This window comes from Hirundo rustica, chromosome 20, assembly GCF_015227805.2.
Source record: "Hirundo rustica isolate bHirRus1 chromosome 20, bHirRus1.pri.v3, whole genome shotgun sequence".
Lineage (NCBI taxonomy): Eukaryota > Metazoa > Chordata > Aves > Passeriformes > Hirundinidae > Hirundo > Hirundo rustica.
The window spans coordinates 4,633,174-4,658,510 of NC_053469.1; the positions used below are offsets into that span (position 1 = coordinate 4,633,174).

At 49.0% G+C, this 25,337-nt stretch overlaps 2 protein-coding genes across 5 annotated transcripts in view; both read right to left on the reverse strand.

The window, feature by feature from the left end:
- NUP214 (nucleoporin 214) overlaps positions 1–11,246 on the reverse strand; it is a 38,709-nt gene extending 27,463 nt beyond the window's left edge. For 3 of the 4 annotated variants that reach the window (XM_040083337.1, XM_040083336.1, XM_040083335.1), the window contains exons 1-14: positions 11,157–11,246; positions 9,546–9,741; positions 8,781–8,932; positions 8,323–8,527; positions 7,770–7,840; positions 7,328–7,391; positions 6,980–7,083; positions 6,564–6,670; positions 6,364–6,430; positions 5,724–5,847; positions 3,725–3,886; positions 2,208–2,664; positions 714–889; positions 114–205 (exon numbers count right to left, since the gene is read on the reverse strand). In XM_040083337.1, coding sequence (XP_039939271.1) covers positions 114–205; positions 714–889; positions 2,208–2,664; positions 3,725–3,886; positions 5,724–5,847; positions 6,364–6,430; positions 6,564–6,670; positions 6,980–7,083; positions 7,328–7,391; positions 7,770–7,840; positions 8,323–8,527; positions 8,781–8,932; positions 9,546–9,741; positions 11,157–11,198 — 2,019 coding nt within the window. In that variant the 5' untranslated portion in view covers positions 11,199–11,246. Of the gene's footprint in view, positions 1–113; positions 206–713; positions 890–2,207; positions 2,665–3,724; positions 3,887–5,723; positions 5,848–6,363; positions 6,431–6,563; positions 6,671–6,979; positions 7,084–7,327; positions 7,392–7,769; positions 7,841–8,322; positions 8,528–8,780; positions 8,933–9,545; positions 9,742–11,011; positions 11,110–11,156 lie in introns of those variants that run through there. The other variant, XM_040083338.1, reaches the window with a different exon arrangement.
- A 1,880-nt stretch (positions 11,247–13,126) lies between these two features.
- On the reverse strand, positions 13,127–25,247 carry AIF1L (allograft inflammatory factor 1 like). The gene is made up of 5 exons (XM_040083593.2): positions 25,153–25,247; positions 20,601–20,667; positions 17,595–17,636; positions 16,269–16,431; positions 13,127–14,608 (listed from the first exon to the last, which is right to left on the reverse strand). The coding sequence occupies exons 1-5, from the start codon at positions 25,228–25,230 to the stop codon at positions 14,521–14,523; spliced, it is 438 nt and encodes a 145-aa protein (XP_039939527.1). The 5' UTR covers positions 25,231–25,247; the 3' UTR covers positions 13,127–14,520.
- Positions 25,248–25,337: the final 90 nt, after the last annotated feature.

Consider the following 25,337-nt stretch of genomic DNA (forward strand, 5'->3'; position numbering starts at 1 on the left):
AAGTTAGCTAATTCTTTGACCTAGGAACACTAGCTCAGTCCAAGGAATTCTAAGCAATTCATGGGCCATGAAAAACATTCACCCTCCAAAGAAGCCAGTCAAGTTCCTGTTACCTGAGTAGAGCTTGGCTTTGCTGCTGACGGGGTGATTTTGGGTGTCTTCTGTACCAAGGGAGCTGAAGGAGCAGTTTGAGCAGGACGTGCCACTGGAATTTAGTAAGAACAACAGTAACTGATGAACTTAGACAAAGGTTGAGGAAACAGGCTGTGATCAGAAACAATCACCACTATCAAATCCAAAAGCAGCAGTGCTATGGGCCCCAGTGCAGGAACACACCTTCCTCAGGTGCCTTTTCACTTCCATCCAACCTCTCTGTGACTACTTTGAACTGTAGTCAATGCAGATGGAAGGTAAGACACTGATTTGTGTGGCTGCCCAGAGCACTGAAAACGCCAGAACTTCTGGGCAAACTTAAGCAGCTGAATATAATTATTTCACATATGGCTCTCTGAGAAATAGAGCACAAATGGAAAAACCTCAGTTTCAAGACAAAGTGATTCACATTATGATGGTGTGCCAATCAGGAGGACCTCTGGAGCAGGAAAAACAGCAGGAAAAGCAAGAAAGAAGCCAAATGAAGCTCCCTGCGTCCTAAAACTTTTATAACATTTTTTATAATGCATTATTCCCAACAACAGGGATCAAACTCCTACCTGTGGCAGGCACAGGGGATGAAGTCTTGAGCGGTGTGGTAGGAGGGGCTGTGACTGGTGTGGACTGGCTCAGAGAACCTCCAGGAGCAGTTTTAGAACTGGTTGAGAAGGAAAACATCGTGGAAGTGCATTGACCACTGCTGCTCGCGGGAGAAGAGGTGTCTACAGCACTGAACCTGCAACAGAAGGAATAAATGAATGAGTGAATGAATGAATAAATGAATGAGAGAGTGAATGAATGAATAAATGAATGAGCATCCCCTGGCATCAGCAACAACTCAAGCTCCAGATCCAAAATCACGAGTAGCTTCTGGAGATGGTGGGAAGGAGCCATTCAGGATAATTTCTGAATACATGGAAGCACAAAGATTTCCATCTTAGATCATCCCATGAGCAAAAGCTAAATGCCAGCAAAAAGTACTGCCCTGCTTCAAATGCACCTTGTCATTTTGTTCCAACTATAGCAATTCTGAGCTGCCCTTCAAGTGTCATCCTCAGAATAAGGCTCAAACAGAAATTCTGCAAGAAAATATGAATTTCTATTCATTTGCAAACTCAGTTCCTCAAGGCAGCCAATTTAAATATTCAGCCAATTCACTGGCGTATCATTTGCTTTATACACAAAATATAAAAAGCCCTAAGAGCTCCCATCAGATTCTGGTGTAGTGAAGATTTTTCTAATTCAAAAATAATCATATGAACCACCAGAAATTTCTTAGGATGCATTTAAATGAAAGTTCTTCTCCTTAAAAAGCAACTCCAATTAACATAGCTCTGTGTTTTAAACCACTTTTTCTAAAAATACAGAGCAAGTCTCAGGAGTTGGAGGGAAGAGTGAGTATATGACATCTGAGAACACTCACTCAAACCCATTTTGCCTAGTTTCTAATCAATATTAGTTTTTTTCAGGCAGCACGAACAAGCTTTGAAGATTCCAGATCCTGTGCTCAGTGAGCAAGCGTCCATTTAAGAACAGAACCAAAAAGCTTGGCACCTTCTCTGCTGAACACAGAGTGGCAAAGCAATCCACCAGCTGTGGCACCAGCTTCCTCTCAGGCTGAGGTAAGGAACCTTCAACAAGCTGTCAGAGAAACTTGTGCTATCACCACCCCACTAAGGCAGTCCCAGACAGAAGGGATTTCCCAGCAGACCTTAGCCATGACTTGCATCAAACCAAAGCATGGAATCACTGATGCCTATAAAACAAAGAAATAAAAACCCCTCTAAGTCTCTGGCAATTTATCAGTCTAAATTTTTGGCGCTGTCCCTTGACTAGTACCATGCCCATGAACATAACCTCTGGCATGGGAAGCACTGAGGGTTTTTTCCACAGCCACGACACTCTTGGATAAAGAGGGGCTCCCTCAGTGCTTTCTTGGGAACTGCTGACAAGAGAAAAAGCCAGACACCATCTTCAGAAGGACCATACATTATCCATGCCTGCAGCAACCTAACAAGTATCCAGCCCCTGCATTCACTGCTGAATCTATTTACTTCTCATTGAGGTTCACTTTGACTGAAGAAGATGAAGGTGCAAAAGATGACTTCTGTGCAGCAGGTGCTGTGGAGAGTGATGGCCCAGACGAGCTGTCTGCAGCTGGTTTAAAGTTCATGGATCCAAAAGGAAAGGAGGTGGCAGCAGCTGTTGTAGTGCTGCCTATAGAAGCAGGAGGCATGGATGCCTTGGAAGAAGGAGAGGAGAAGGAGAATGTTGCTGCTCCAGTCAGAGCAGGAGTCTGGGCTTGCTTGGAGGCATCGGTGGCAAAGGAATACGGTGGAGGATCACTGCTCGTGGAGCCAGGAGTCTTCACAGCTGAGGGCATGAAGGAAAAAGCAGCTGCTCCACTCCCTGCTGGAGGCTGACTTGAGGTGGGCACAGCAGGAGCAACGGCCGGTGCCGTGTCAGGCTTTAGAGAGGCTGCAGGAGTGGTTGGACTTGTGGCAGTACTGCCTGCAGAAAGACAAATGGGAAAGGGGGAGGCTCATTTGGCTGCACTGACTAATGGCAGAAGGAATTGCAAGGCCAAATCTATTTGATAGGGACAGCTCAGCATGCTTCTCTCACTGGACAGTGAGGAAGAGAGATGGCAGAGCTGGGCTTAAAGTCCCAGCAAGTGATACAGCAACTGTTAAGAAGTCAGGATCAATACAACAATCTGTCCAGATTAATGTTGTCTGCAGTTTCTTGTGAAAAAAATTCACCTTCCTCCATTGATTCTGATGAGGTTCCTGACACCTCAAATAAAACAAGCAGTCAGCACACAAGTCAGCCAGCACTGCAGGAAGGCAGGCTGCCAAACAACAGCATTCTGGCTGGGGAAGGAGAAGCAAATTTGGGCACAGGGAAGAAAATGGTGCATTTACAATTATTTCTCCATGAATGCAGACAAGCAAAACAATCATCTTACCTACCTACATCACACTACACAGGGCAACACATCTGTAACTCAAACAAAACCACTCCTCTTCACCTGCTGACACAATATTCACAGTGCTGAGGAAAGCTTTGAGTAGGATTTAAACAGAATTTTGTTTAAATAGGATTTTGCTGCAGTCAAACACCTTGGTTCATATCATGACCTCCTGTGGTCATGGAGGAAAACCATCACCTCTGTGAAGTGCGCAGGCCATGCTCAAAGCTGGGCAAAGAGCCTCCTAAAACTGGTTTGACCCTATTCTCCAAATGCTGATTGCACAGGAAAGTCTAAATGTGCAGCCTGCAAAGTGCTTGAGATCCCAAAAAAACCCCAGGTTTAAAGGTTGGACTCGATGATCTTAGAAGTCTTTTCCAAACGAAATGATTCTGTCGTTTGATGAACAGGACTAGGTAATTTCACACAGTGCTGGGAGCTCAAAACACCCAAGAACTGCTCCCCATTATCTTTATAAAGAAAAAAAAAACCCCATATTTTCTGTGACCACACATGTGTCTTGACTACTGAACAAATGACAGATCAGTATGACAAAGATCCACAAATCCAAGTGTTCCCCATTGCCCCTGGAGCACTTACCTGCTGACTTGGGAACTCTCTCCCCTACCAACTGCAGTGGCTCCGGGGTCACAAGAAGTGACCTGACTCCTGGGTTTTGGTTGATCATGTAAAATGGGCAAAGCACACCATCCGTAGAGAGCAGGATCAGAACTGGAGCTGGAGAAAGGATCTTCTCATCACCTGTCAGAGACCACACATGTAAGTCCTGCAGTCAAAGATTCCTATTCTGTTCCTACTGGAATTGCCACCTTCATGTGACTTTCTTCACACAGTATTTCTTACATTTCTCCCTTCTTGCTTTCATTTGCATCTTTGTTCTCTTGCTTCTCTGTCAGTGCTCAGCTCTCTTTCTTTATCCTTTTGTATTCCCTTCTGTTCCTGACTAGATGTTTCATAAAAGGGTTATTTTGACAATTGAATGTCATCTCCTGAATGACAAAGCCCAACTTTCACCCATCAATTCCTGTGCCAAGCTTTTTCTGATTTTGAAGCAATCATTTTTCCTCGCTGATACTCTGCTCCCTCCTTCAATTCCTTTCAGCAAACCCCATATTCCACTGGGCCCTTATTAACATTCATATGCATAAACTACAGAACAAAATTGCTACATAGGAAGCTTTTTAACTTTAAAGAAAGCCAACATCAAACAAACATCCTTGTGATCTGAACCACTGATAAAAAATACTTCTGTTTTATGCAGCTGCTTTGTGAGTCTGCTTCAGTACAAAAAATTCTCAGCACAGTTAAAGGTCCCGGAACACTCTCTGTATTTCTAAAATTTTGTAATGATTTAATTGTGCTTAATTAAACACAAAAATGCAAACCTAATACATCCAGAGTGCAGGAAAAATCTGCTATGATCATGGTCAGGCAATGCAGTGGATGGCCATTTTTCTTTACAATTGGTTCTTCAGGAAAAGCATGCTAGGGAAGAGCAGTTTCCACTTGGGGACAAGCTCCAGGACAAATCAGGTTTCTCTGCAACCTAAACTTGCTGTAAACTGCAAAGCCAATTAATGTGCAGCCAAATTCTTGTGTCAGAACACAGAGAATGTGTTAGCATAAAGCTTCTCCAAAATCCTTTTTAAAAACTCTGAGGCAGCACAACACAGGCTTTAAAAAATCTGTCCTGACAGATTTCTTAATCCAGTAACTGTATGGATTAACAGAGAAAAGGCTTCAAATTCAAGTTGGCATTCAAGTACAACGTTTGACCTCAATTCCCTACTGTAGGTTTTCTTTCAGGTAAAGGTCTTAGTTAACTGGCACCCTCCTGTGCTCTTCAGGAACTCCTGACTGCAGTACCTTCCACTCTGCCTGAAGGCATCTCTATTTCCATCTCTCTCTGGCCTTCAAAGAAGAATTCTCAGAATTCACTAAGATACAACACAATAGCTCAGATGCAGTTTCAGACTTTGACAAGGTACTTTGAAGGGCCTTCAGGCAGCACAGAAGGTACAGCAATAATGCAGCTGAGATGTAGAGCACAGCAGGGTTTAGGCAGTACAGACCCTGTGCTTTAATGCAGAATTAAAACCTACGCATTCACCTCAGAGATCTTTGCCGTTTCTGGCTTTGAAACCGACCCATTTTTCCTTTAGATCCATATAAATGTACTTGATACAAAACAGTTCTGCAAAAGGACATAAGTGACAAGAATAAAGAACGCTGCATGGGCAGCCTGAAATCCCCGGTGTTAGAACACGACTCCTTTAAACTCACTGAAATCCCAGTTCTGGGGAACACAGACATAACGCAGGAGCTTTGTTTGTCACGTCTGTTGGTGTCGTATCCCAGGATGCTGAAAGCTCCAGGAAAGAACTGTATTTTACACTTTGCCACTGAATCCTTACACAGAAGTAAAGCCATGTGCCATGGGTTTGGTGTAAAAACAGCAGGTATGTCAGTCTGCCTTTCAGAATAATTTCCCAGAGCTCTGAGCACAAAGCTGCCCCTCAAAAATATCAAATATACTCAACTTTTGGACTACTCCACAGGAAAGACTAACAAGACTTACTGATCACAATGGGCATGTTACTGGTGTAGTCTACAGCAACACCAACGGGCAGAGTGTCATCGCTTTTATCAGTCACAGGAAGTTCTGCTCTGCTTGAGTCCTCCAAAACCCACGATTCCCAGTTCTGCAAGAAGTAAAGTTATTATTATATCAACTACTGCTTTCCTGTGACCAGCCTTCTTCAGCACTCCAGCCTACAGCAGCTGAAACACCAGCTAGAGAGTAGCTACTCAAATTTGTCAGATTAACAAATGCCAGAAAGATCAGGGTCCCTCATAGATTTGTGTGTGACTTCTCATGCATCCTTACATGTCAGAGGTCAGACATTTTTAGTGCTTCACTTCAACTGATGACCTCACATCAATCACCTTATTATAGTGAGTTTGACCAAATTTTGAGACTGCCAAGTGAATAATGAAAAAAAAGACTTCTGGTACTTGGTTCACAACACACATCTCTTGTTCACCAAAGAATTATCTTAAGATCCTGTACAATTTAGAAGCTTGTTTAGTTTTGGGATGTCTTAAAAAAAAATCATAATTTCATTGGATTTCAGGTCTTATATAGGTTAGGGAGAGAAAATAGACATCCGCAGAGATGCAGCACAAAATATATTCCAAAAATGGAATAAAAATCTTACCTGATCCCCCTGCCTGGCAAGAATACTGACTTCTGTGGAAGCTGCTGAAGCTGCCAGAACTAGATCCCTGTAGGCATGGACACAAACAGGTTAAAACTAACATGACAGTCCACTGTAAGGAGGGACAAAATCTATGGAGATGCACTGACATCAGACATGCATACCAAGGGAAGGACCTTGCCATGACTCCTGTCACTCACCATTCCTCAACAAAATTGAGGAAGTAATGATGCTGTCTCTCGGTGCAGCTCGTGTAGCAAGGCTCCATGAAATTCACAAACTTCTCTGGTCGCTTCTCTTCCTTTTTCTGTAAGATCAACATTGATAATTTATCTGTCAATGCACAAACCAAGTAATCTCCCTTAAATTTGACAGTATCAGGGCACACCAATAGTATCATAATTGGATCTCAGCAGAGAACAGACTACTCATTGATTTTTCAGGTGGATCCTACTTCCTCCACTTAATCCCCCAACCTCAATCCCGTGATTTACAGCAGTACCAAACTCAAATTCTATGTGGTGCCAATGCCAATAACAAAAGCAACTTGCCATTGTCACGAACAAGTCAGGAACAAGCAACAGACACTTGTGTCACTGTGACTGCTGGCACTTACAGGCAATATGGCTATGACCACTTGTGGAGACATCTCCAGTGTCCCATCAGCCTCTGCATACACGATGGCAAAGACATAAGTGCCAATCCAAAGGACATCCAAAACTGAAAGAGAAAGGAAATACCTCAGCCAGAAGCACTCGTTGATTTTAACTGTGCACAGCACACAAAGGAAATGACAGACAAACGGCAACTAACTCCTAAAATACCAAGCTTGAGAATCACAGAAAATCACATTGTAATTTCATAACCAGCACTATACAGTTGCTTTAACTAAAGACAACAGGGGGAAGAACAAGTAAAATACTTTTAAAGAGAAAATAAGTTAAAAAGTAATAAAAAGATGTACCTTTAACAGGATTGTCCGAGTCATAAAAGGGAGGACAAGGGATTACTTTCTTCTCCTGCAGATTCTGCAAATAAAACAACTCTTAAATACACAGAAAAGGCAATGAACAAATTCAATTACAAGTTTTTGCAGGAAGCACAGAGAAGTGGCTTAGAGCAACTCACCCATTCTTTAAAACTCATCAAGGGCCACTGTGAAATCATGACTTCAGTGACCAGTGCAACCCTTAAACTAAACCAAATACTGGCCTAAGACACTTGAATATTACTGAAGCACTTGGAGAGCATCACATGGCTCACACCACGTGCCACCTAACCAAATTCTGTAGTTTGTGATACAAAAAAATCAATCAACCAACCGAAAAAAAAACCCACAACAACCCAAACCAACAAAAATCCAATCTCCTGAAAAGTCATAAGGCCTTAACACCACCAATACTTACAGGCAGATATTGCACCACGGTGCCATTTTGCTTCCCTGCAGCCAGCTGTTTGCCCTTTGGGCTCCAACACACTAGGCAAAAAAAAAAAAAAAAAGAGCATTTTATTAGCACCAAGGAACTGGAGAGTTACAAGGCCATACAAAAATAGAACCAATAAATTAAAACTGCTATTTTTTCCACTGAAAAAAATCATGAATCTGAATCAAACAAGGAGCCATCCAGTCACAGAGAAGGCAAGACTACACAGGCCAAAACACAACAGGTGATGGTGTTTATTTGCAAGTTTTCCTGGAAATGAGTCAAGCCTGAGACAGCACAAACCACAGGTGGGCATGGTTGATAACTCACAAAACTCAGCTGCTGCAGTCAACTGGGAAAGAGTAATTCCATTGTAACACATTTTCTGAGTCTCACTGAGTTTAAACACTTCCTTTTGGTGAAGAATTTTAAGGAACCTCCTCCTGAGACAAGCAACTTGTGTTTATAAACCTCTCCATCAGTGTCTGCTCTTCAGTATCCAACATTCTGAGTGCCCTCCAAGGCTGCCACTCACCAGATGTGACAGCAGCAGAGGGTGGGAGCGTGGCATAGACCTTCACAGAGTCTGTGACCTGCAGGACAGAGATGCTGCCATCGGACAGGCAGATGGCCACCATGGTGGGACTGGCAGGGTTCCACTTCAGGTCATTGACCATGGCTGCACTTCCTGAGTCCTTGGCCAGCTTGTGACAAGCAAATGCGTGTTTCTGCTGTTTCGCCTTTTAGGAAAGACAAATGCATGAGACAGTCAAAGCGGAGCACAAAACCAAGCCCTCAAAGCAGTTTTAGACCTGCCTATAAATTAATGACGGACAAAAACAAACAAATTTTGAGTTTGCTGAGCAATTCCTTTACAAGGCAATTGTCACAGAGGCAGAAAATCACACCCCAGCTCCACCTCTCCTCTGCTGTATTCTGAAAAAAACCCCTAAACCCCAAACCAAAGCCAAACCCATTTGGCATATGCTGTACCTGATTTAGGAATGTGCGGACATCAAAGAAGCTGATGAAGGACCCAATCTCACTGGACATCATACAGACAGACAGGGTGAGATTGTCACAGCTCAGAGCCAGGTGCTGCATAGGAAACTTCATGGGAACCACAGTACTCTGAATATTCTCCACTTAAAACACAAAAGGAAACAAAGATGGAATGAAGGGGACAAATTTAAAGAGCAAGACCTGTTCTTGTAAAACAATACAACAAATTTATGCAATAATCCTCAGTCCCATTAACAGCAGCTATCAAAGGTAACACATAGAAAAACTGAATTAAAACAAATCCCTTCATCTTTATTAATACAATCCTGAGAGCTGCCAAATTTCAGTAACCTGAGGAATAATAAGCGGAAAGATTTTTGGCTTTACTTATGCATGTACAGAGTGGAACAGATACTAAGGAGAATGAAAACCATTTTGCCCTCAGGTGGTGGAACAGTGGTTGCTCCCCCTCTGCTGGACAGTCATTTAATCAGGGTGGGTGTGCAAACTCCTTCAGTGTGTCCCTCCACTCACACACAGCCCTGACACGTGCACAGCTCAAAGAATGGCTACCAACCCAGCAAAGAATGGCTACCAACCACTGTTCCTGCCTTCCCACACAAGAAAACGTGGCAATCCAAATGCCTGACAGAGAATGGCAAGGACTGTAACATATATCAGAAGCCAAGAGCTCCACGTCGTAAATTCCATATAAACCTGTCTCTGCCAAACCCATGAGATTTAAGTGTGTCTCACCAATTTTATTGGGATCCTCTCCCGGATGTTTCTGCATGAGAAGATCTCTGGTGTGGAAGATCTGCAGGCTGGTCCCTCCACCAGCAAAGACCAGCCCATATTTGTTGGACACTGCGAGGAGGCTGGAGCGCTCTTTGGGAAGATCATCAGGAGCATCAAAGATGCGAACCTTCTTCAGTGCTCTGAACTGAAAATCCTGTTTGAGAGAGTTGGGAAGTAACTGTTCACATGCTGCCCAAGAGGAACAGTTTACTCTGGCTTCTCTAAGACAGTAAGTGCAGGAGCTTCTCCACGAGAACTGCAAATCTTTGCCACACACCCAGGCAGCCTCTGGCCACTCCATCACATTTTCTGTCTCATCCATGAAAAACTGAGATCACACCACATTTTTTTCCACTGGTTAAATCTTGCTTGTACCCAGTGCCTGTGTTCATAAAATCTGGGATACCTGACCTTCTCAGGAGCACACCAAAGCCAGCCAAGGGATACAGAGGAAAAGAGAAAGGAATAAAGAAAAGATGGGACAGGACCGAACAAAACTTGCTGCCACAAGGCACACATTTGCTAACCTACATGCCAGTAACTCCAGTCAAGCACTTGAGTTATTCCCAAATAAGTGCCACTAAATAAGTACATTCCTGCAATCTGAGGAGAACGTAGGAAGTCAGAATCTTCTGCAAAACAAACAGCCCAACTACCCTGTTTTTTGAGGGCAGAAGGCGGCTGCACAAAGACCCATAATCACTCCAGGAATCTGTTCCCCTACGTCCCTTCTTACCCAGCCTCACAGTGGCACTGGGTGACACAGGATGGGCGAGGCTGGCACCACACAGCAAGACTCCAGCTCACCCTGCCCCACAGCCACATATCCCCAAACCATGAGATTCCCAGCACAAAGCATACTGGCAGGAGGATTTAGAAACTTATCCCTCTTCTTCCAAAACAAGGTTCCTCCAACTCTCTTTCATCCCTGAAACTCCTCGAGGCCAGGCTGGATGAGGCTTGAAGCAACCTGGTGGAAGGTGTTCCTGCCCGTGGCAGGGGTTGGAATGAGACGAGCTTTACGGTTCTTTCCAACCCAAACCATTCTGGCACTCCCTCCCCAGGCATTAAACACCCCAGGGCCATGCAAGCCTTCCCTTTCCCACCCCACGGGCTTGTACCACACTATGCTGGAAAGTCCTCAAGTATTTGAAGATCCCCAGGATTGCCCAGAATGGGTATGGAGGATCCCTCACTGGAGATATTCCAGACCCACGCAATCCTGTGCCATGTGCTCTGGACGAACCCGTCTGAGCAGGGAGGTTTGACGAGATGACCCACTGTGGTCCCTTCCAGCCTGACCCAGCCTGGGATTCTGTTTCACAAACACCGCAAGGATGTCTCAAAAAGCCCCGCCATATCCTAAGCCGATCCCCTCGGTTTGTCAGGCCCTCGGTCCCAACCAAGCCTCCCCCAGAACCCACCTCCTCTCGCATCCCAGGTCGAGCCTTCTCCAAGCCCCGTCCCCTCCGGCTCCAAGCCAAGGTCCGCCGGCGCGAGTCAAACAGCCCGCCAACATTTCCCCCGGTCGGACCGCCGCTCACACCCCCCGCTCTCCCCGCGCCTCACCTTCATCTCCCGCTCGGGGATCACGTCCATGTCGTCCCCCATGGCGGCCCCGCGGCCGCGGTCCCGCCGCCCGCGCCCCGCCGGGAGAGTCCCGCGCCGCTTCCGCTTCCGCCGGGGCCGCTCTGGCCGCGGCTCTCGCTGCTCCGGGTCCGCCCGCCGGGCCCTCCCCTAAACAGCTGCGCTTAATAAACCCTCTTTGCACCGAGTCAGATTGGAAAATAGCTGTGAAACCATCCAGTCCAACCTGTGACCGAACACCACCTTGTCAACCAGCCCACAGCACTGAGCGCCACGTCCGCTCGTTCCCTGAGCATCTCCAGGGACGGTGACCGCGCCACCCCTCCTGGGCAGCCCGTGCCGATGTCTAATCGCCCTTTCTGTGCAGAATTTCCTCGCAATGTGCAACCTAAACCTCCCCTGGCACAGCTTAAGGCTTTGTGCTCTCGCTCTGATTTTTCCACACGTTCTGAGGCGCTGGGAGCCGCAGGACGCCCGTGCCCTGAGGGGACGGGGCCGGCTGTCAGCGGGGCTGGGCTCTGGCTGTCCCTGCCGAGCCGTGGTGGAGCCTGCCCGGCTCCTGCTCCACCCCGGCCGCCAGCCCTCGGTGAGGGGCTTTGATGCTATTCCCGTGTCAGAGATCCAGTGTTGCTTCAGGTCTAAGGAAACACAGAAACTCCCGAGTTGGAAGGGACGCTCAAGGATCGTTGAATTGAACTCCCGACCCTGCAGAGGAAAACACAAGAATCCCACCATGTCCCTGAGAGCCATGTCCAAACACGCCTGGAGCTCTGGCAGCCTTGGGGCTGTGCCCATTCCCTGGGGAGCCTGGGCAGTGCCCAGCACCATCTGGGGGAAGAACATTTCCCTAATTCCAACCTAACCCTACTCTGACACAGTTTCGTGCCTTTCCCCCAGGTTAAATCCTGCTCCCTTGGCACGGGCTGCAGTGGGAGCTCAGGGATGCTCTGGGTCAGCCCCTGTACAGCTCCAGTGTGGGGTGGCTGAGCTGCAAACACAGTTCTCTGAGCTGGAGCAGCCTCATTGTGCTCCAGGACCACACAAAAGCAGAATGTGGGGGGCTTTATCACACCAGGTCCTTGATTTCTTTACTTGTTCAAGTTTTGAGGGGCTCAGCTCCCACTCAGACAGAATGCCAGCACTCAGCCCTATGGGAACACTTTGAGAAGGGCTGTTTCCAGCTCTAGCAGGTCATTCTCTTTTCCAGGAGCAAAAAGGACAAGGATTTCCACAGAGACAAGCAATGATGGCTTTGGGCAGTAACTTGAACTGTGGCAAACCACATCCAAGGTTCCCTTGTGTAATATGCTTCCTTTATTTTCTAACTGAACACCAGCTTCAACACACAGCCAAGAAAAGCAGGTGCATTCCCAGAGGCTACCAGGCAGCAGGAAGCAGACAGGGGGCTGTGATCTCAGGCAAGTTCTGTCCTTTTGAGAAACACATGGAAAAAGTGCACCCAGTCATTCCCTGGGAAACCTGGTCTCCCCTTTTGATAATTCACATCAGACAAGAACCTTAGGCAAAAACCCAAACCAAACCAAACCAATAAACAAAACAAAACAAAACAAAACACAAAAAAAAAAAACCAAACAACAAAACAAAACAAACAAACAAAAAAAAAAACCACCAAAACTCCTTCAAGAGAAGCATTGCAAGGGTCTGCTCTTAATAAACAAGTTATTCCCTAAAACAAGCACTGGCACCTGCTCTTTTTCAGTAAGTCAGAAAAAAGCACCAGCTTTCAGGAGGTGGCCTCTGCATTTTATCACACAAACTCCATGTCTTTCAGTCAGTTATTACAGATAAAGATCAGATGAAGACAGTCCAAACCGATCTCCAGGATCTGTTTAAGGGTTTATATTAACAGACTTGGAAACCAGCTCCCTTAATCTGCAACCAATCATATGGACCAAACTTCAGAAGAGATAACAATAAACACTGACACACTGTGGCTTCAAAAGATTTATTTTCAGTCCTTGAAGTAGACTGGTGCTGCTTTTGCTCATAATTTTTCTCTCTGTTACAGTTTTGGTTTTCACACAAACAGTAGTGAGAATGTTTTTGTTGGTTTTTGTTTTTTATTATTTAAAAGTGCAGCCTTTGGCAGGAACAATCAGCCTAGTAGAGTTAATCATCTGTATTGCCTTTAAAAAATGTACTTACTAACCCAAGATTTTAAAAAAGTTAAAAGCTGTCAAGAACATTTAAGAAAAGAGTAGGAAAAGGGCAAAGAGCAAACACCTGGATTCCAGAAATTATGTATGGAACAAGAATCACCACAGTACCCAGAGTGTGGACAGCACAGTCCCAGCTCATATTCCATACTTACAGCCCTTATTTTGCAGATTTGAGGGCTTATCCATCAGGGAAATGGATAATCCCAGGGGACCAGGCTGAAACATATACAGGGAGATCTGCAAACATCAGAGGGACAGAGCAGCTGCCTGAGGACAGATCCTCATTTGCAACTGGTCTGGCCAGGCTCAGTTTGGTCGCTCAGTTTCCTTTCACCTGGAGGTTTCACTTGCCCCAGGCATCCTGTGGGGCTGCAAAGGCATCACAGCTTGTTCCTGGACTCTGTGGATGGGACAGACAATCACCTGTGCAGAGGTTACACTCCTGGTCAGACCCAAGTCATGATTTATCAGGAAGGGTGTCCCCAAGGGGGCTTTTACCATCCTCACTTGCAGTGGCTGGTGCTGGACCCTGAGATCTGCCTGCAGGATGAGCCCCCAGAGCAGTCAGAGGCTGTCCCTGCAGGCAGCTGTGCCCACTCCAATTAGGCTGTGCAGGCAGATCTCTGTGTACAAGCACATTCCCACATTCCTCTTGGAATCAGACAGACGTGGGACCCCGATTTGCATTTTGGGGAGGTCAGGAAGGGAAGAACTAAGTCCAAAGTAGGAACAGGAGGATGGAGCAGAGAAGGCACTTATTTCTTTGCACCCATGAAGCCGCTCTCAGGGGCTTTGTCCATGTTTGGCAGCAAGGACCATTAGGAGCCTGTCCTGACAAGCACAGCTGAATCCATACAGTGGGAACAAAGTAGCTCCTCGTCTGAGAAATGCAGGAAGGGCAGAGGAAAGAGTGAAATCACAGGATATTTTTTTGTTCTTTTTGGTCTCACAATTACACTTGGTGCTACAGCTTCTGTCTAACAAATCAAGTTGGCTAAGGGATGCAGCAGAAAGACACGAGCTGGGGGTCTCCAGCTTCCCTTGCTGTTCCTCTAAGGCAGGTTAGTTGAAAACTAGGACTGTGCACAGTAAAGAGTAACAAAGCACAGGTAACCTCTGTTACAGACCAGCAAAGCAAACAGTGCCCATTTTACAGCCTGTCCTCTTCAAGGGAGGCTGGCTATGTCTCTCTCTGGAGGTGGACCAGAAGGTTTTGGGTTGTTTTCATTGGCTTTTCCTTCAAACATCATGACCCTGCAAAACACAATAGATACTGCTCATTAAAAAAAAAAAAAAAAAAAAAAAAAAAGGCAAATGCATATTTATCCATCATTGGGGTTGGCATTCTCTGTTGAAAAAGAGCATCTGGCTCCCCTACAAGGAGCACTCGATAATTAACAAAGCAGGGAAAGCCAACAGAGGGCAGTGCTGCCAGGCTGGCTTTTCCAGCGGCGACCAGGAGTGGGTTCCCAAAGTCTGCCGGTTTTCCTCTCGGAGCCCAGAGGATTAGCACATTTTATTTAGACAGCCACTTCCGAAATCCCCTGGGCACACACTGCATGCCAAGTGTTCCTGATGCGTAAAAGCAAATACCACTCCTGGCCCACCTTGCACATAACCACACAGCAGAACATTCAGAAGCCAACACGGAGCAAGCAACAGCAATTACAGCCAGGGGAGAGAGCAAAAACAAGGAGCAAGGCACGGGCTGTAGGAATCTCAAGCATTTTGCAACCACTAGCACTGTCTTCCTCCCTGAGGACTGCAGCTACGCTGGGAATGCCAGCTGCCTCGACGGATCAAAGGGCTGTACTGCTCTTAGGACGAGTTTTACATTTCTTCTCCTGCTCTACGGGGTCCAACAGACAATGGGGTGTCTGTTAGCAAGAGAAGGGACCTGTTTGTGAAAGCTGCTGCAGTTGGGAGGAGGGATGGAAGATACGGGACAGGCTGCAGGCTCAGTCTGGTTCTGTGGAGTAAAAGGAGGAGCAGGGATGTCAGAAGTCTGTCTGCTTGGAAGAGGAGCATCACAACAGAGATACTGCACACGGTGGGGAGAATCTACCAGCAAACATGTCCCAGGCTTAGAGAAACCACGTGAGAGGTGGGTGCAAGATTCTTCCTCCCAACCTGCCTGGAAAGCTGGCTCTGTTTCTAAAGCTGCCTTCAAAAAAGGGGAAGGAGGATGGAGAGGATCGGCTCCTATTCACGGCTGTTTCAGACACAAAAGCAGGGCCAGCCTCTGAACTGTGAAAGGAAATGCCAGGCTTCAATGGGATGGAGATGGAGCCAAGCAAGTGTTTGGAAGCCATTTGTTAGAGCAGCACTTTCAGAGCCCTGTTGGGAGGGCAGAGGGGGCCGTGGGAGGCTAGTGCTGGCAGCTTGTACCACAGAAAATCTCGCCCAGCACGAGCCAGCTGTTCTAAGCATGTGTCCCACCTCCATCTACTGCCCATCCCTCCAAGATCAGGCAGGGACAGAGCATCCTGTGGGAAACAGGAGCCATCGCTACTGGTGGGGGCAGGACCATCATTCACTCAAGTCCTGCCACCATCCACAGGGGAAGTCTGTGTCCCCAAAACCAGCAGGATCCTCAGGGAAGTGACGGAAGAAGTCCCGCAGTGCTGAATGCCTGCACGCCCTCGGGAAAGGAGCACGTGGGAGGAAGCCTGTGCTAACACACAGCAGGCAGCTCTGCTGCGAGCACTGGCCACTGCTCGGCCTTGACACGGGCTGATACACCCTCTCATGGCACCCTGCCGACTCTCCTGCACAAGGATCCTCATCTTCCTCCATGAACACTGAGTGTGCACAGCTCCAGCTCCCCCAGAAAGAACAGCCTGTGCTTCCCAGCTTCCCAACAGAGCAGCTCGGGTGCTGCTGCTCTGCCCCAGCTCCACCCCGGGACACTCACAGTTTGAGCACAGCAGAGCGTTTCCCAAGCATCACGTTGACGAAGTCCTGGTATGAGATGGTGTCGCTGACCCCGCCAGTCACCTCAGAGATCATCTTCTTCAGTTCTAGATGGGTCTTCGGAGCCCCCAGCTTCTCCATCATCCTTTTGACAGACATCAAATCTACAAGAGCGAGGCAATCGCTGCTGTCAGGGGGTGACCCCACTGAGCACAGGCGAACCCCACAGACAGAGCCATGAGTTCCCACCTGAGACCACCTCACCCGTGGACTCTGTGGCTGACAGCATTAAGCTGTTGCCAAAAGCCAGGAGAAGCCTTCCAGTACAGCTCACTGCCACTCTGCCCAGTACAGAGCATCACTGCCCAGTTGTGCAGCTCAAGAATAAAAGTACCATGCACTCAGAGAAGAGGGACAACTCTCCAAGTGCTCCAGAGACACGTGAGGACAGTGCTCTCTAGCTCGGATTGTGGTGCCAAGAGTCACAAGGATGGGGAGGAGGGAAGCAACACCGGGATTAAAGCTGGAGGCAAACAAGCTGAGGGGAGCAGACGCCCCTGCCACCACCACAGGCCATTTCCTCCCATTGCACTGCTGCCTGCTGAGACCTGCGGGCCCCTTCCCTCCCGGAAGCCCTGAGTCAGACCTCTTCCAGCTCCCCACAGGCTTCACCTCAGCTGGAAGACTTGTGGAGGAGGGGAAGGAGGCAGCCGCCTCCTGGAAGGGCACAGTGCACAAGTGATTACACTTCAGTGTCAGCTCCAGGCCTGCAGGAGGCTGGAGCTTTACGTAACTGGCGCTTTCTGGACCCAAAGCAGGGCTGCTCAGCTGAGCCAGACTCACACCCAAGCCCTTTGCTTCGCTTTGCTCCCCTCCTTGCAAAGCAAAGAGCTTCTCTGCACCAGAAGTGCTCATGGATTTATACAGCTCCTGCCTCAAGCCAAGCAAGCCCTAGGATTGTCCAAGTTCTGCAGCTTCCCAGCTCTGAATTCCCAGCTTCGCAGCAGAGGATTGAGAAGAAGGCCTCAGTGGAGAAAAAGGGAAAAGGAAAAAAAAAACTTTTTTAGAGCAGAAAGAAGTGGAGGAGATAAAACTTTAGGAGAACAGCAATGAGAAGAGCTTAGATCTTGAAAGAGGCAAGCAGAGACTGAAGAAGCTGAGAGAAAGGAGCTGGAGAGCCAAGGAAGCCCCTGGCTGGCAATCAAGATCCAATCAAGGCTGGACATAGGAAAAACACACAAGTTCTCCTCCTCAACACCACAAATGCAGAGTGAAGCAGCAGATTCAGCAGCAGACAGGCTGCCCAGCATCCATCAGAACCACTCACCAATCTCGCCTTGGTTGTTCAGGTCAAACTCCATGTATTTCTCTGGAAGAGACAGAATTAAGTTAGCAGGACTCTAGAGCAGGGGGTGTGCAGGGCTTTGCAGCACTGCCTGCTTACAGCACTGAACTAAAGCATTTGGGGATATAAGATTGATATGCTGCTGAATGCAAAGTTCAGAGGGGGAGACCTGGTTTTAGCACCCTTATCTCAGCTCTAGGGCTCTAGAGTTAAGTGCTCTGTAATTGTGGCTGCTTTTCATTTAAGCTGAAGGGAAAACACTGGCATGAGAACAAGGTATCAAGCTGGCCATGAACAGCGTTAAAAGGTTTCCAGCCAGAAAAACAAAGCTCTGGAACAGCCTCCCAGAAGGAGTAGCAAGGAAAACAAACCCCCGAGCACTCCCGAGATGAAGCTTGATGGGATTAGAAGGGGGATTAAATGACGCAGTTGCCTGCAATAAACTCCACAGTGCTCCCGTCGCTGTGCTCGCTCCCAGAAGGTGCCACGAGAGATGCTCAAGGACCACATCAAGAGGGCGAAGCCAAGAACATGCCTGGGCACAGTGATGCTGGAGCAGGTTGTTTGCCTTTCCAGCCTGCTGTCAAACACTGCTGACTTGAGCAACTCCAGCATTGTCAGAGAGAGGCAGAGCCTGCTCTAAAAGGCCACGTTAGCTTTGCAGGACAAAAATTCACATGCTGTAACAGGCAGAGCAGTGATTTGAGTTAGAAGAATCAGGAATTCAGTCCTGCACTGTTTCTGACCTTTGAAGTCGCACACCTGAGCCTCCTACACAGCCCCCACCCCTTGCTAGCTGTTCCCCATTTAGACTTTAAGCTCTTCAGGCAAGGATTTGTCTGTCTTATAGACCATACAGCTCCCAGCGCCGCAGGGGCCCCCCATCACCTCAGCTCTAGTAAATGGAAAGAGCAAGATGCCTGCTGGCACCATCCATCCGTGCTGAGCTGGAGAAATCACCCTGCAGTGAGCACTCGCTCCCCACAACAGCCTTGGAGGACTCAAATTAACCAAGCTCTTCCAGGCTGCTCCTTTGCCCCAGGAAGGAAAACGGAAGAGACCTTTTGCCTCTGCTCCAGGGACACCAGCAAGCATATGAGCATGAACAGAGAAGTGGCAGGCTAATTCAAGGAGCCAAAGGGAATAGTGGCTATTTCAGACATCAGTGTCTTCCCAGGACCTCTGCTTCCAAAGGAAATTGTTGGGTTAACTGGACTGATGGGCAGGAGGCAAAGGAATGGCTTGGCATGTCTTCGCCTGGGTCTCAGCCCGTGGATTACTGCTGCCATGAGCTGACTGGGACAGACCTATGGAAATACCACGTACAAACCAAAGCCATTCATGCTTCAGGCAGGAGTAAATGTCTCCCTTCAAGCATCAAGCAACCAATCCTAGAAGAAATCAGGGCTGTAACACACATGTTTAAGGGCCAGAGTGATGCCTGATGTGCGACTGCCTCTCCTCATACTCTGCCTCACCAGAATGACCTTGTGCGTTTTAAACTGCCACCTCCCTTACCAGGATCAGGCACCCCTGCATATGCCTGGGGCACAAACCCTGCTCTGCCACGTCCATGCCCAGCACACGTTTGCTTTTCCTCTGAGCTGACACTTAGCCAACAGTGCAGAGAACAGAGGCAGCTTTACATCAGCCTCAGCTCACACATTCATGTTTCCCTCCCACCCCAGCAGAGGGGATACAGTGGGGCAAAAACCATGCACGGTCCCTCCCTCACAAATACATTTACACAAACACTGCATGGGGGCTCCAGCTTTGCCTCCCCCGGGCTGGGAGGGGGGTGGGAAGGACAGCAAAGAAGAAATATTCCCCCCATCATCACACAAAGAGCCAATTGTTGGGGGAGCTGGAGGAGGCCTTGGAGAGAGGGACAGGCCACGGAGACAAACTCACGAGGCAGCAGGAAGAGATGCCAAAGGCTCTCGTTACAGGGAATTCTGTGCCTGTGACCTACAGTTGCAATGTTTGAAGAGCCCCAATTGTGATGGGAAAAAATAATGCGGGGCTGCAGCCAAAAGCCAAAGCTACACAAAAGGCAACACAAAGAGATTGGGGAGCACAGGAGGCTCCTCTGTGCCCAGCAGTGTAAGGGATCACAAAACGCCAGCCAGCTTCTTCCTTGCTGGATTGCAAAGCCAAAATTCAAAGGGAAATAGCAGACGATGTCTGAAATGGAAGCAAGGTCAGGTTTTATTTGGTTAGAGCCAGGCTGAGCACAAGCCTCGAGGCAGTGTGACTCAGGTATGTTTTCTCAACTGCCTTCAGCCACTGCTTGGAAAGAAAGTGGGTACACCAGAATAACCCTGCCAGATCTTGTCCTGTAACCAGTCTGGGGACAAGCTCCAGAGGACTCCAGGCTTTTGAGCTATTTCTCTATCCCCTGTCCCAGCAAAAAGCTCAAACCTAAGCCCTAGATCTGCTGATCCACTGGAGTCAGGCTTTGGCCAGAACTAGACATATCAGTGCTGTTCCTTCTGGTGTCAAGGGGCTGGGAAAGGACTACAGAAACTTTTGGAGAGAGGAAGTCCCCAACTCCTCCAGAAAGCAGCTGACACTTCTGCTTTGTGGAATGAGGTCCTCCTACTTACTTACTAAAAAAAAAAAAAGTCCAGCTATTGCATGGTCCATTGTGTCAGTCAGCTTGCTGGGTAACTAGACAGAAACCATCCGCCTTTGCTGCTCCCCAGGGTTTTGCCCGCACAGCAGGTTTTGCAGTAACAGCAGCTGCCAGGCAGGATGTCTGTAGGGTGACATGTCCCTGCCCTGCAAGTGGGAGAAGCACAAAGGCTTGTGTGGAAAACAACGCTCCAGAGAGTTTCACCAAGTCCCACAAGCAAGGGGGAAGGCATCCATCCCAGGTCAGTCACTTGTATTTGGCAGAGAATCTCACGCTGGTGAGATACAGGTGCTGAGGAAAAGAATCTGGTCCAGAGTTAGGCTCAAAGGACAGGGAAACCCTCCAGTTCTCACCTTTGAACACTGCCAACTTCTCCTCCAGGTCTTTTTCATTACTGAACTTTGGATCACAGAGAAACTCCTAAAACAGAAAAAAAAAAAAAAAAATATATATATATATATATATCCTCAAGGTTAAAGATGCAAAGGAAAACACCCTAGAGGGCACCTCCAACAGCAGCATTTGCCAGAAGACTCACACAATTCCCAGAGTCACAACTGAGCAACAGCACCAGGAGACTTGAAAATGGGCTGAATCCCTCCACACCTTGTCATTAACATTCCAGGGCAAGGGGAATCCCTCTGCTGTCTCAGATTTCCCACTGGCAGCTTGAGGGAGTACTGGACCCCACCAGCCTTTGGAATAACTGCATGAAACCTGTTCTTGCTCACCCTAGGTTTCAGCTCCCCTCATCTCTGCTTGAGCACACTTAGCATGTGGATTGGGCACTTATTTCCAGCAAGGGCTCCTAGTCCTTGCAAAAAGCACTCTTATCTCAAATTTCAAACTCTTAGATAAACTCAGAGGGCTTGCAAATAGAGCAGGCAAAGTTTGCAGAGTGTCATATGCCCAAGAGGATGGGTATTTTGGGCTCAGGAATTCTCTCACACTAAATATCCATTTTCTCCCTCTACCCTGCTCAGGCTAGAGAGGAAACCCTGGATCACTTCTGGTCACTTGTCCCTAGCCCCAGCTCAAAAACCTCCAGATACCCAAGAGAACAGACCACAGCTTGCACAGCCAGCTCTTCTGCTGTGCCCTGCCAGCAACACTCCCCACAGCTGTGAGCAGCAGCGTCCTTGCTCCTGTCCCTGCCCTCCCACACCGTCCAGCTCCAGCCCAGCTTAATGACTCGATCTGTGTTCAGCAACAACACCACATTCTTCAGTGTAGAAATCATTAACATCTGCACAGCTTATGCATGGCCTGTCCAGGGCAAACCCCTCGAGGGATGGAGGGCTGAGGCTGTTCCCTGCTCTGAGAATGTGTTCCTCACCACTGCTCCCCATGCTCTCGGGGAAGGCAGGAGTGGGTCACCAAGAGCCTTGTGTGCTGATCACTGCTGGTCATTCCTAATCCTGCTCCTGTGCTCTGGGTCCCACACACCTGGAGCTGCTCCCTCCTTCCTCACTGGGACAGGGGAGCTTGGACTGCTCAGGGAGTCCTCAAACCTTCACTGCCAGGTAACCACTGCTATGGCAAGTCTTTTACCTGCACCTGAACTAGGGTTTCGTAGGAAGCCCACTAGGACAGAAGTGACTGCCACCTCCTCCTCCCACGCCAGAAACTCCAGAGGGGACACCAGAAACCATGGCCACCAAACCAGTGTGACACTGGCTTCCCTCATCACCATGGTCACCAACTCAAACTGAGAGCTGTGGTGAAAAGCAACTTCCCCAGTTCCTTCTTTTGCTCTCCTTTGCCAACTCAGTTTCATTTAGCTCAGTTATTTCTACCCAGGGGTATCATTTACCAGCCCATTACAAAGGGCCCAATTCAGCCTTGAGACCCAGGCTCAGGCAGCAGCAGGAGTCACCAGAGACCAGAGTAGTGTTACCTGCTGCCATCACCACTGAATAGCCTCTGGAGAAGGCAAACACGACCTAAAACCAAAACAGGGTCAAAACAACTCCTGGCCACCGGGTCACAGCTTCATTCCTGCCCTGCAGGAGCAGCAGGCAGCTTTCACCTCCCAGCAGGACAGGGCAGAGCACAGCGTCCCTCTGGGAGCAAGAAGCAGCACAGAAATGGTGAAGACTGAAGGGGATGCATCCACGTGTGATGGCTGAGGGACACATGCCCAGGAGCCCACCAGCCCCTGGCAGCGTGATACGGGAGCAGCACAGGTGACACTGCACGCAGGATTAGGACTCAGTTCCCTTGTGTTTCAGCTGGAGTGGGGCTGCAGAGCCCACCAGCACCACAGCGCTGCTGCAGGTGCAAGGAAGCAACAAGGGGCTGTATTTGAAAGGCATTCCACTCTCCACATTGTGTGTGAGCTGGGCTGTGACTGTGATAAGGAAAACACTCACAATGGCACACAGGAATTCAGTCCCCAGGGCCTGTGACTCAAACTCAGAGTGGCTGAAGTTCCTCCTAGAGCCCTTTGCTAAAGTTCCCATTTTAAGGGGCATGTTCTATTAATAAGAACTGCTTTAAGAGCCTCTCCCCCACTCTTGCCCTGAACAGCCTTTCTTGAGCTGTTGAGAGACTTTTCTAAGCCAATAAACTCAGCCAGACAAGTCCCAGCTACCTGCAAGACAACCTGAACAAAGCCAGACCCATCCCTGCTCCCCAAAAAGGTGACTCCAGCTTGCAGGCCAAGCTCTCGCTGGGATGTTTAAGTGCTGAATGCCAGCCACCCTGCCTGCAGGGGCTGGGAAGGGCTGAGGGATGCTCGTGCCTGCCCTGGATGGGAGAAGCAGGCACCTGCTCTCTAACAGCCTGAATTCCTTCCCCGCAGCCCAGCGCATTAGAGGGTAAAACAAGGTTGAAACTAATCTGTGCTGGATTAGACCTGCCACCTTGATGCACGAGGCTGGACAATGTGATTGCGTTGCCCGAAAAGAGGGGAACAACCAAGAGGGGAGCCCGGCAGAGTCTTTTGGGCTGGAAGAGAGAAGTCAGCGCTAGGACTCAGCTGTCCTTCAGCAGCACATGTGCACTCAGTGTACTGCCTGCCAGACTTGTATCCCAGTGAGAGCTCTGGGGTAGAAACCAGCCAGGAAAACAGGGCTGGAGGGAGCTAAGTGTTAGGATGAGACAATGAGATTAAGCCTGATAGGAATTTGGCCTGATAGGTTTTATTAGGAGCACTTGACTGTTTTACAGCCTTCGGGCTCTTCAGTGCTGGGGAAACCCCCTCCCTGGCTCCAGCCACAGTATCAGCCCAAGTTTCTGTATCAGCTGTTTGTCAGGGAGGTGTGAGGCTGTTTGCTGCACTGCCCCGTTGCCACACAGAGCTGGCACAGCACAGCGGCGTGGGGGTTGCTGCCCAGAGCACGATGGCTTCTGAGAATCCATGGGCATCTGCCACCCGTGCTATCTGCAACTTGTTTTTGAGCTGCTCAAGCCCCATCTCGTGGTGCTGAGCCAGCACACACGGCAGCAAGGATGCAAACAAGCAGCTCTGTCAGTGGGAAGTCACGTAGCTTGTTTCATTTTTGTCCTCCAAACCTCAACCAAAGAAAAGGCCAGGAGTGATGGCAGCTTAGGGGAGAGATAGGAAGCTGTCCCCTGCTTGAGAACAGCCCTGGGACGCAGCAGTGGCACACCAGCAGCATCCCAGGAAGCTCAGCTTCCCAGACTCAGTCCTACAGCTCCTACCAGCTTAAGGATCGTGTATCCACCTGTGTGATGCTGGAGGACAGCTCTGGAGAAGCAGAAACTGCAGCAGCAGGTGCAACACGGTCCCTTCATCCTCAGCTTAAGGGCCAACATCACCTTGGCTAGGGGAGATGTGTTAGACCCAGCTACACAGCTTGGTGCAGGGTGTGCTGTGTCTGCCTTCCAGCAGCAGGTTACAGAGGCTCCTTTTTAACCAAGTGCTCTTATTCTACACCTTATGCCATGACACCTCTTTTTCCACTCTTATTCCGCAGCACATCCTAATTTCTAATTAATTGAGTAATTTCTAATGACTTAATTCCCTCTCCAGTGACCTAAACTTCACCTCTGCTGTCTCACTGGTGGAGCGTGCTGTCTGGTGGAGCATATTGCCACTTTTCATAGCTCAGTCAGTGTGAGGGCAAGGTGAGCCCCATCTCCTCCGGGCTCTCATCTTGTACAGTGATTTGATTTCTGCACTTCTAACGGCAAGGTGCCACCGACTAAAGGAGCACCTAGAAGTGCTAGAAATCCCAGCACTGTTTGCTTCAAGGTTAAAACCTTCTTTTCACCCTCAGAACTGCTCTTAGCTGGGAGGGTTGCCAACAGAACTGCCCCCACAGCCATGCCAAGCAAGGGACGGGGTAAGCCTGAAGCTCAGGGGAGAGGACCTTGCCTGACCCTGGCATGAAGGGCACGAAGCCCAGTGCACTTTGCACTAATCCAGGAGGTACTATTCCCCCTGCCCAAGGCTTGTGGGACGTCCAACCACCCTGGGCAACCCATTTACCCGCTGTAATAAAAAGATAGGAAGGCTGGTGTCAGCTCTGAGCAGCAGAAACTTCTCATTCCGGGAAGAAAAAGTTGAAGCGCTCCATACAGCAGAGGGGGGATTAAGTCCTCTAGGAGAGTAACAGCCCCCATTCCTGCTGGAGCACGTTCCCAAAGGGAATTCCACAGTAACCAGCCCCCCCGGCGCCCACCGGCCCGCTCAGACCCACCGATGTGCGATGGGCGGGGAGAGGGCAATTCCAGGAGAGGAGGGGATGAAGAGCGATCCCCGTAGAAACCCCGCTTCCTCCTGGGGCCGGATCCCCTCCCCAAAGGGGTTCGGGCAGAGGGGTCGGCACCTCCTCCTGCACCCCCCCTCCCTCCTCATCCTCTTGTCCCGCCCGCCCCCTCCGCATCCCCCTCCCCATTCCCCGCGGGGGTCGGGTCGGGAGGCGGCCCCAGCCCCACCTTGTTGATCTCCTCCAGCCGTCCGTCCTGCGGGGCTCTCCGCAGCCCCCCGCCGCTCGGCCGGCGCGGAGCCGCCATCGCACCGAGCCCGTCCGCGCCCGCCGCCGCCTTAAATAGGGGCGGGCAGGGCCGGGCCGGGCCCTCCGCCCCCCGCCCTTAACCCATTCCCCGCCCGGCGCCGGCAG